This window comes from Larimichthys crocea, chromosome VI, assembly GCF_000972845.2.
Source record: "Larimichthys crocea isolate SSNF chromosome VI, L_crocea_2.0, whole genome shotgun sequence".
In the NCBI taxonomy this organism is placed as follows: domain Eukaryota; kingdom Metazoa; phylum Chordata; class Actinopteri; family Sciaenidae; genus Larimichthys; species Larimichthys crocea.
Window position 1 is genome coordinate 2,837,214 of NC_040016.1, and position 11,166 is coordinate 2,848,379.

An 11,166-nucleotide genomic window follows, 5' to 3' on the forward strand; every position below is an offset into this window, starting at 1 on the left:
AAATGTACCAATCTCATGCGTAGTAGGACTAATTTGACATATTGGGAAATATGTTCACTCACTTTGTGGCGAAGAGTTAGACGAGAAGATCTCTAACGTTCTAATGTCTGAAGGTTAAATATTGATTTACCGCCAGAAGCCAATTAGCATAGCTTAGCACAAAGACTAATTGTTCATCGAGTGTAAAAAAGTTCGTAAAATTTAACAAACAAACATGAGTGTCCATCTTCCCATCTAACTCTGCCAGAAAGAAAACAAGTGTATTTCCCAAAACTCTTTAACTGTTCCTTGTAATATGAAGCCAAAATTAAAATCATAGTAACAAAATGTACCAATCATGTGTAGTAGGACTAGTTTGACATATTGGGGGGGAAAAAGGTCAGGTAGCTCAGCTTAGCTTAGCACAGAAACCTGAACACAAGGAAATGGCTAGCCTGTCTCTAGCTAAAGGTAACAGAATCTGCCTAACCTTTAAAACTTCTAAATGAACACATTATATCGAGTTTATTTGATCTGTTTTAAAACAGGATATGTAAAAAGGACCGCTTGTGGTTTTACCAGGGATTAAATGTCCAACTCTTTTTTTGGCCAGGAGCAGTGACTTCCTGAAGTCTACCTTTGGGCTGAGACAGACTAGTTGTTTTCCCCGTGTTTCCAGCATTTATTCCAAGATAAGCTAACCAGCTACCTGGTTTCATGTTTTGCAGACATGCATGAGAGTGGTATAAATCTTCTCATCTAACTCGAATAAACACATTTTCCCAAAATGTCAAACAACTGCTTTAAAGCCAAGTTTCTGCCACCACTGACAAATTTGGAAATCTGAATCAGCATTATTGTTTTTTCTAGGTGTAGTGTAGCCCTTATGATAGAAAGTCAATGATCAGTTTAGAACTCTTCGATCTCAAACCCCCCCCCTCTTGTTTTAACTGAAATGTATGCCTTGTTTTTATAATGAGGGCAGGAGGACTAAAGCTAAGGAGGCCTCATGAGGGAAGAGAGCAACCAACAATTATTATCGCTGAGGGATGACGATGATTCCCAAGCTCAACCTAAGAAATGACTCACTAAAAAGGTCTGAGATGTTTATCCATACACACTATTACATACAAAAGACTGAATGAAATCATTTAGTTCATTTAATCTGTGTGTGAAAGCATGTGTGAGCACAAGTGTGTATTTTTCAAAGTGTGGTTGCACACTTAATGGACTTACTTGTGTGTGTCCACACTGCCACAACAATGTGTCCGTACCTATTGATATTAATGCTGTCCATGTGGGTTTCTTCTTTGATTTTATGTCTTTTTTTTCCCCCTTCATCTTTTTGTGTTTGTGAGGATGCAACTGTCACTCATAAAGTTTCTATTGTAAAAAAAAGAAAAGGAAAAAAAAAAGCTACATCATTGGGTTTGTTTGCAATATAGCTTTGATATCTGTTGCTAAGCCCACATATGTCATGGAAAGCAGACGACAGAGCAAGTTGGTTGTTGGGGTAGAATTAGGGGTGTTATGCAAATGGACGCATACAGTCATTGTGGTTAAGTTGGAAAATCATTCAAAATAAAACCATATGTCATTGAAGCCTGCTGAAAGGTTTTTACCTTCTTTTGCTATTGACCACTATTACTGTACATGCTACATTACAATTAGTGTGTTTATATCAGAACTCTTAGCTTTAAGGCTCATACTCTAATCATACATAGTTTTGGTTTAGTTTGTTTGTCCGGATGTTGAGATATGTCTCTGAGATTTCTGCCTACTCTCCAGTACAGTTGATTTGAATGTGCTGTGCACACACACATAAAAAAAAAATCCTACAACATTTGTTTCCAAAAAGAATGTATAATCCATAAACCTAGCTGTGACACAGCTTTTTATTTTGTTTTATTTTAACTACTTTCTAACAAAGAAATAGTCCCTATGTGTTGACAGTGTTTGTTTTTTCAAGTAGCACAAACAACTGTCAAAGTTAATTTCCATTGTATTGAGAAATCTCAATAAGTCAAATGAGGGAGTATATATATGTGTGTGTGTGTGTATTATTTTTCTTAATGGCCAAACATATTCAACATCATAGTCCATAACTAAATCCTACATAAAGTTCATCATTACATTGATTTCATAGCATGCTCTTAAGATGTTCCATACCATATAATAAGATGACACAAACTATGAAGCTGCAGTAAAAGTTTGAAGAATTTCAATTCAGGACAATTAGTTGTGTTTTATCACTGGGAGGAGAGTTTTTATGCTCCACCAGGCATGAAATTAATTACTGGTTAAATGATGCCTGGATGGGTTTTATTGCAGAATTCAGCTTTTGCTCCGTGTGAAGTGTTACATTTATAGCACAGTGTGTATACCTCATGAAAGACATAAGTTCCTTTGAACACTCCCACTGACCTCTGATAACTGTTTCCTGTTCAAATACCCAGAAGAAAATGGCAGTTAATTGAAGTCCTCTCTGCTTTACGAGTTGAAATAATGAATTTGTTTCTTTAATTACCCTTATTCCATCCCTTCAACGGAGGCCATTATTGTAATCCTGCAGCACGATGCCGAGAACAGAACATCTTACTGTATATAGTACGATGTGACAGTACCAGTGACAAGTGTCAAGTCCCACTTGAATTTCACCATTTGCTACTTCTTCCAATGTATGTGTGCTACCTCCAGCTTTTTAGGGTTGTACTGGATAAACTATGACTTGAGTTCACAACACTGTCAGATTGTTGACAATATGAGGAGTAGTTAATTTCAGATTATTAACTGTCTAGCTGGCTGTTCATATGCTCAAACATCTCATCGGGTGCCCTTGCTGACTGGTTTCAGTAACATTATTTCTTGTCCTAATTGTTTTGTTTTTTATCTTAACTAACACTTCAGCAGTCAAGGACAGACACTACAAAAAGTAAATAAGACCTGGTCTCAAGTGTCCACAATCTAATTTATTATGCGGCAATTCTGCCTGCCTGCAATGGTTTCTTTAGTCTACTAAGGGGTATATAAAATATACTTTAGTATATGGTCCATGAAATGTACCATTAGTTGGATGTTCATTGTTTGACATTTATGATAATATGTACATCCACCCAGTCTCATTGCATAACAATAGCCCCTCTTAAATTTTATGACCGTAGCTTCTAACGTAATAAAATGATCTCCATTACTGCCTCTTAATTTCTGGACAGGAGCAAATCTACAAAAGTAATAGGTGCATATCACTTTTATTTGGAGGCTGAGAGCTCAGAGGAAAGCTGTTAATTCCACAGGCTGCAGTATTTTCCAGCATACAGTGACTAACACACACCAGTGTTGTAAAGATGTCTTATTTTTGTCTCCACCCTGTGGCCGCATGTGCTGCCTACACTTTATTTTTTTTACTTTTTACCCCCAGTATTCCGAGGTTTTTTTGACTGCTTTCGTCCTTCACTAAGTTTTGTGTTTAAGTTGATTTACATTTAAAACACTGATGTATTCAATCTCATTACATATGACAGGCACATCACATTTTTATGCAGCGACTAAGATCAAATCAGTAATCTTGTTTTCAAGCATTGATTCACTTCCTCTGTTTTGACAGAGGGGAATCTCTCATTATACAGTGCAGACAAAGTATTTAAACCTGACAGAGACAGTCATCAATCACAGAAACTGCACCGACACTCTCATGTTGGGGGCGCTCTACCAAACTAAGATCTAGGGGGTCTCACATGCCAGTTGCCAGTTATTTCCTTTCTTTACATCATCCCATTTCCACGATCTATATTCTGGTCCATCACTGTTTGTCCTGCTGAGCCTCCAAGTGTCTCTGTGCTGCCCTCAGTGTGTCCTGAAGGTCTTTGTACCGGGCCAGAGTGCAGGCTTCCTCCAGCCGGGCCCAGCGGTAGTCCTGGTGCTCGTCAGACAAAGTCACAGCTGTACCCGGTTCTTTCAGCTCAGCCAGCCAGTACAGCACCTCTTTGGGTTTGCCTCGCACCTCGTAGCGCAGCTCCTGCACAAAGCTATTAATCACCTGTAGGTGCTCTGCCCCTAGCCCCGCCTCCTCCTTGGTCTCTCTCAGAGCTGTGGTGAGGTCATCCTCGCCTGGATCCACATGACCTGATGGTAAACAGGCGATATGAGTAGAATTCTGCTCATTAGTATGTATAATCAGATACACGATTTAAGTACTGCTTTTGAACCTGTAAACACCTTTGGGTGGGGTCCAGTGGTGTTCTCCGTAAGAGGTCTGCAAGAGGAGATACTCGATGTTGTCTGGAGGGGGGACACAACTGGCTAGACGACGAAACACGATGAAACCACAAGCACGCAGCGCCATCTCCCTGTTCAGCAACTTCACACACAAACACATTTTGTATTGTGTTATAAAGGCTGCAGTGTGTGTGTGTGTGTGTGTGTGTGTGTGTGTGTGGTAGAGCCACATGTCCATTACATTTTTAAAGAAGCACCCCTCTCCACTGAGTGAAAGTGCGACCCTTTGGGCAGAAACAGTTTCATTACACTGGATTACAAAAGATGCATGTGTGTATGTACCTCTGTGTGTTTGATTAGTTCTGCTGATGAGCAACATATAATTAACATAACTGAAGACAGAAACCCTTTTCCACAAAATACCCAATAGTTTGGAGGGATACACACACACACATGTGAATGACCATGAGTCACCGTACTGAAAAATACCACCAGCCTCTCTTATTTTTAACCTCTAAACCAATGTCTCTCAAACTTTTTACACCACCTCAGAATATAATTGGCTCTCCGAAATACAGCAGATGTTAAAACACAGCAGTGTGATCCTGTTTGGATACAGACGGAAAGTTTATTCCTCATAGGAAGATGATTTGGTTGAATCCTGAACTGGTTCCCTGGATGTTACCTCTGCTCACACATTAGCTCATAACTAACCAGTTATTAAGTATTTTCATTCAAATTCTTGTAATATTGATGGTATTAAATATTTCTAAATTCATTTATTTAATCAAATAATATATTTCAGAGGTTCCTCTACGTGTAGCCACAGTTTGAGAGCCAGTGCTCTAAACTTAAAGTGACATACTGGCCTACATTTAGCAGCATGCACCTTAAAAACAATGACAGTGTTCACAAACACAGCTGGACCTGGTCTGATCTGGACCACATGTCTCTGCTGGTCTCTGTGCTGCAGCATTAGCTGACGCAGCAGACTCTAAACTCTATGTTACACTTTCTGTTCTCGCCGTGGAGGCCAAACGTGACGAGTGTTTGTTGACTGAAGCTCAGAAACGTCAGAAAGTTTCACTCACGGTCTCTCTGCTGACAGCACGGCGGAGCTCAAGCGGTGCACTGACTAATGCGTCCGACCCCCTTTGAAGACGGGCACAAAGGTTCCGCTTTGACGTACACGTAACAATCCTGCACGTGACGAAAGAAATACTTCAATTCTTTATTTTGATAAAGTTAAATCAAAATCAAAGGTTAAAGTACTAATTATATCACTATATGTATGGGTATATTCAACTATTATTCTAGACAATTATGATGAATACATTAATAAATGAATATATGAATACACTATTTATCTAATATATTATGTTAGGAATGGACTATAGTCATTCTTAATTATTATTGTTATAACTGTAACTACTTTATAATATTTTATATAATTCTACATTGGGGGTGACACCGTGGTTAGCACTGTCACCTCACAGCAAGAAGGTTCCTGGTTCAAACCCTCTGCCTTTCTGTTCTCCACGTGTCTGCCTGGGTTCTCTCTGGGTGCTCCGGCTTCCTCCCACACTCCACAGACATGCACTTAACAGGTTAATTGGTGACTCTAAATTGGCCGTAGGTGTGGATGTGAGTGTGAATGGTTGTTTGTCTCTATCTGCCAGACACAGATAACACTGGGGGACACAGTTTTTGTTGAGTTAGGTCTGACAGCTGTTTTGAACTAATTTTTGAGTGCGGAATCCAAAACTGATCTCAGTTTTTCTCTATCACGTCAAGTTTTTGAACTATAGGATCCCTTTTCTTAAAAAATTTGAAAAATACTGTACTTAACAGATATGTGCTTGTTTGTTGAATCCTCGTGAATTTCAAAATCTGCATCATTCCTTTCACTGTGTTCTTCAACATCACTCAGATCTTCTAGAGGAGGTAGTTGTTTGAAAACTGGCACCGGAATTTCAGCTGAATGAGGCATTGGTGTTATAGCTGACGGTAAATTAGGATATTGTAATTTACTTTTTTTTTTTTTTCTTGTTAAATCCTGATGTTTTTACTAAACAAAAGTAACAGTCCAATGATCTTTTTGCTCTCGCCAAACCATGGGGATACCAAATGCCAACTTTCACATGTTCCTTTGGGTTTTATTTTAAAATATGCTTGTTTGACAAATGCACTGATGTTTCCCCTCTGACTTGGAATGGTGAAACTATGAAACATGATCTGGAACAAAGGAAATATATACAGATGTAAATAAAACACTAAGATGAAATAGTTACAAGCAAATAGAGCTTATGCCCATGGTTACAAGGTTAAGAGAAAAATCCTCTTTTTCCTACTACGCTAGCTTTCTGTTTGCAGATATTAATAGTACTGATTTACTGGGTCTCAGTTGTGACTGCACAAACAAGTTGAGTCCAATCGTAATCAGCTAGTCTTACTACAGCTAATCAGTGGAATTTTGCTTATCTGGAGGGTAAGCTGTGGAGAAAAAACTTGACGTGCTAGATAAAACTGCAATTTTGGAATCAGCGTGCCAATTTTAGTTTAAATCAGCATAAAAATCTAACTCAACAGAATTTTTTTTTTTCAAAATGTTCCCCAGTGTAATGGATGGATGGATGGATGTAAATTAACTTGTAACTACAGTTGCGCTGTTAATAAATGTGTAAAAAGTAGAGTTAAAAATAAACAAATACACAAATAAATAGTACAGTATTTCCCTCTAAATTTAAAATGATGTGTATCAGTGAATAAAAGTAGTAGTGAAGTACTGGAAAAATTTTACAGCTATTGTGCCTAGCTACTACTGCTACAACTGTGGATGACAGTGGTGATATAATCTCTCACAATGACAGAAAAAACAAATGGGTTGATGATAAACATATTTCTTCATAATCAAATAGCTGTTATGCCTGTGTGAGTCAGATAAGAAATGTACCCACTGTAGATAGGGCCAACTGAAGACAGCTAGTGTTTGAAGATAATCGAGATGGGGCCTCTTTCCCACACAGGCCGAGCTGTCGGCAGTACAGTTGTTCAGCTTGACGGAGGAGACAGCGCTGCTGAGTTTCAAGGTAAAGACAAAAACTCACCAAAAATACATGTTTTGTTATGTTTCAAGTAAAAATATATAATAGAGGAACACCCAGGCAGAGAGGATACATAAACACATTATATCTTTGAAGGAACTGTACAAATAGCTGATAGGATTTGTAGCTGATAGTCTCTTAGGGCTGACTTAAGTACAATGTATGGTTTTCCTGATAAAAACAATTATTTTGCTTTTCTCTAGCTCCCTCTTTTTCCTTCATGGCTGTCTTTTCAGCCAGAGGCCTTTCGCTGCTACTACTACTGTGCTTACTCAGCCTGCACTGAAGTGCTCATTATTCCACTCCGCTATACATGAATCACACTTGGGGTTAGATTTCTCTGCATTCAGATATTTTTGGCATAATGACTGTCACAGAGAGATAGATATAGGACCGGGGTCTCTAGATGACAAATGCTTTTGTACAATGACGACAGCCAAATTTATAATTTAAGCTGCTGTATTTGGCCCACTTGTGTCTCTTCCTGTGGGTCAAACTGTAATCAGTAGGCAGTTGACCGGTCTGCTTAAGAATCAGCTTGCATTTAGTCTCTGACTGTCTTTGGTGCTTATTACAATTCAAATGTTCACTAACTAGTGATGATGAGACATATATTAGGGATTAATATTGCAGAATATTTAGAGCAGAGCTGATCAGTGCAGAGAGATGATTGCTTGGATTCTTCAAGCTGACTGTTTTGAAGATGCTTTATTTAAGCTGACAACTGTCTGCGCCAACCCAGCAATCGCAGTGATAAATCCAAAAGCCACACTTTTCATGTGTAGTTAAGATTTAAATTCTCACCTCATAGTTACTGGGTCTGTAACTGTGCTTGACTCCAGGATAGTTACAACCAATCTTGTGATTTGGTCAAGAAAAATAACTTCAGAATAAATACTAATTGTGACATTTTCCTTCTTGCCTTCTAAACAGCATTTCACAGAGCCATGGATTTGAAGCCGCCCTCAGGGGAGCCTAATTTTGTGGGGAAGAAGGATGAACTGATTAAAGCAAAGCGTTCTTTTAGAACATTAGAAGGTCGGGATATACTGATCATCTACCACGAAGGAGTCCTCTATGCTATGGACTCCTACTGTTATCGTGAGTACGGTTCTTATTGTGCTGAACTCAAAACAGCTGTTGGTTATGAGGGAGGGAAAGTGTGTGTGACACTTCATCCAACAATATATATTCTCGTTTGAATCAAAAGGTGCTGTTGGCAAACACTTACATTCACTGAGCCAATTCAAAAACAAGTTGCTGCCGACAGAAATCCTGTCATGGGACATTTAACACTCAGCTGCTTTACTTTGTTATCCACAGGATATTTTAACAAATATTACCTTTAAAGTGTGTCCAGTCAGCAAAAGGTTAGTGTGCTGTAAACCTCTTGCTTATTCTGCAATACACTGATCTCTCCTCTGTTTTAACAGATGCTGGGGGAAAGCTGGAGTTGGGAGACATTGAGGTGAGGTTTACATTTGAGTTTACAGATTAGAGTTTTTTACATTTCCTTTGTCTGACCCAGAGGAAAGAAGCCACACTGTGCTTTTGTGTTTTTATCACATCAACCACACACCATGAGGCACGGAGGAATACTATAACTAAGATATCAAATCTGCATAGCATTAATATAGTGCCATGCTAATGTTAAGGACCTAAATGACCTACACTTATCCCACATGAGGTTGTTTACCTGCTTTCATTCTACACACCTGCAGGAATTTGACGGCAAGCTGTGCATAGTTTGTCCGAACCACAAGTACAAGATCTCTCTCGCCAAAGGAGAGTGCATATACAAGGCCAGCAACCCCAGGGAAAAGCCACCTGTGCCCAGATGGTACTCCAAGGGTGTGAAGCAGCGGACCCACACGGTCACCGAAACCGACGGGGATGTCTTTGTCACGCTCTCTACGGAGACGCGTTTTATCGAATCAGACTACTTCCAGGGAGAGAAGGGCAAGGTGGAAAGAGCCAAAGCAGAGGCATCTGAGAAGGAAGAATCTTGATAGTAACATCTGTACACTCTCCTCCTCTAGTCTCCCCTGATCTCCTTTAAATGATTGCATGATGAGAGAAGATGTCAGACATGCAGTTTGGTTGTATTTAGAATTTATGAATAGCAAAGATTTCAGTGGCGTGCTAGTTATTTACATGATATTAAGATGTTTTACCTTACAGATCACAAGCTGTCATGTTGTATAGACATCTTAAAATCATCATGTACTTCACTGAATGCACTTTTTTTTATGGATTCATTTGATTTCTGATTCTCTGCTCTCAAACTTGGCACACTTCATGCATTAAAATATCCCTTATGTATTATGCATATTGTGAATAAATCAATGAGATATAAATATAAAAAAAGATTTGTGCTTATTGATAAAGTCACAAAGTAGAAAACTGTAGAAAATATAAAGATCATACCACATTAACGGCCACTTTTTGTAACGTCCATGTTCCTCAGATAACATCAAAAGGAATGGCGATCACAGGCTCAGGCTGCACAGATTCCAGCTCTTGGGATTTGTATAGTGGTGTGTTTCTTTTTCAGCGGTGGAAAAAAAAAATCCTCCAGCGACTCTGGCTGAGGACACCCAGTAAATCCCTGAAGTTGTTCAAAAGTGTGCTGACAGCAGCTTCAAACAGGTGCTGTGGCTGGCTGGAAGGCCCTGCTCCTCGGTCCAGTCCCTCCCCGGTGCATATTCTGGAAATGTATTATGTATTATGTCTGTACATATTCTGAAATTCATGGTATTGTTTTGAACGTCCGACGCTTGATACTCATAATCATAATCATCCTCTGCAGTAAAGAAAATAAGTGTGTTACCCAAAATGTCAGACTATTCCTTTAACGTTTGTGACACTGTATCTCTAAACCTGACTGTTATCATTTTGATGTGGCAGTGTCATAGGTGAGGTACACCCTGGTCAAGTTGCCAGCTCATCACAGGGCACATAGAGACAAACAACCATTCACACCTACAGCACAATTTAGAGTCACCAATTAACCTACAGTATTATGTACATGTCTTTGGACTGTGGGAGGAAGCCGGAGCACCTGGAGAGAACCCACAAAGAAAGGTTCAAACGAGGAACCTTCTTGCTGTGAGGTAACAGTGTTAAAAACAGAAATATACATTTAAGTCTCAAGTTTGTCATATATTTTATATAAAGATAGTTAAATAGATGTAAAGGTGAGACTGAAGAAGAAGTGAAGACTGCCTGTCACGCTCAAATTGTTTCTCCTGTTGGCCTCTTGAACTACAAATGCCATTTTCTGTGAGTTGGTCTGGAGCTGGTCCACAGCAGCAAACTCACAGCACAGTCTGCAGCCTTGGCCTATGAGATGAAATGTACAGGACCATGGTTTACATGACAGGAGTTGGCTGAGCGATTGTGAAAAGTCACCACACATTAAATATTAAAACATAATTATGTTATAATATTGGAAATCTCAGAACAAGGCGGGGACCATTATGAGCAGGTGGTGATTTGCAATAGGGTCAAGTGGAGGGCTGAAATAAAGAGCAGACCATCTGATTAGCAGGACCGGTGCATCTTATTCCAGTGGGACGGCATTACAAGGCATGCAAGCAAAGTGGACTTAGTGCTTGCAAAGGCTAAATACTCGATGTTGCTTTTCTGTCTTGCATTATTCATCATGGTTGTGAAATGACACAAAGGACTCTGATTAAACCTTTAAAAGACTTGAGCTATTATTCCTCTTAAAACGCCTTTGGAAGCCCTTGGAGTTTGTCCAATAGAAAGCAGCAGATCTCATTATCACCATTTATCTACTGAGCCCTACAGCACAACACCCCCAGAGGCAGCTACAGGATTTTATATTCTCCCTGCTATATCAGCA

The 11,166-nt window shown here is 39.3% G+C and overlaps 2 protein-coding genes across 2 annotated transcripts; one reads left to right on the forward strand and one right to left on the reverse strand.

The window, feature by feature from the left end:
* Window positions 1–2,154: 2,154 nt before the first annotated feature.
* Window positions 2,155–7,266, reverse strand: nudt2 (nudix (nucleoside diphosphate linked moiety X)-type motif 2). Its single transcript, XM_010743328.3, has 4 exons — window positions 7,152–7,266; window positions 5,286–5,394; window positions 4,195–4,336; window positions 2,155–4,101 (listed from the first exon to the last, which is right to left on the reverse strand). The coding sequence occupies exons 3-4, from the start codon at window positions 4,319–4,321 to the stop codon at window positions 3,779–3,781; spliced, it is 450 nt and encodes a 149-aa protein (XP_010741630.2). The 5' UTR covers window positions 4,322–4,336; window positions 5,286–5,394; window positions 7,152–7,266; the 3' UTR covers window positions 2,155–3,778.
* rfesd (Rieske (Fe-S) domain containing) lies at window positions 7,167–9,665 on the forward strand. Its single transcript, XM_010743292.3, has 4 exons — window positions 7,167–7,283; window positions 8,232–8,399; window positions 8,732–8,766; window positions 9,020–9,665. The coding sequence occupies exons 1-4, from the start codon at window positions 7,199–7,201 to the stop codon at window positions 9,305–9,307; spliced, it is 576 nt and encodes a 191-aa protein (XP_010741594.2). The 5' UTR covers window positions 7,167–7,198; the 3' UTR covers window positions 9,308–9,665.
* Window positions 9,666–11,166: the final 1,501 nt, after the last annotated feature.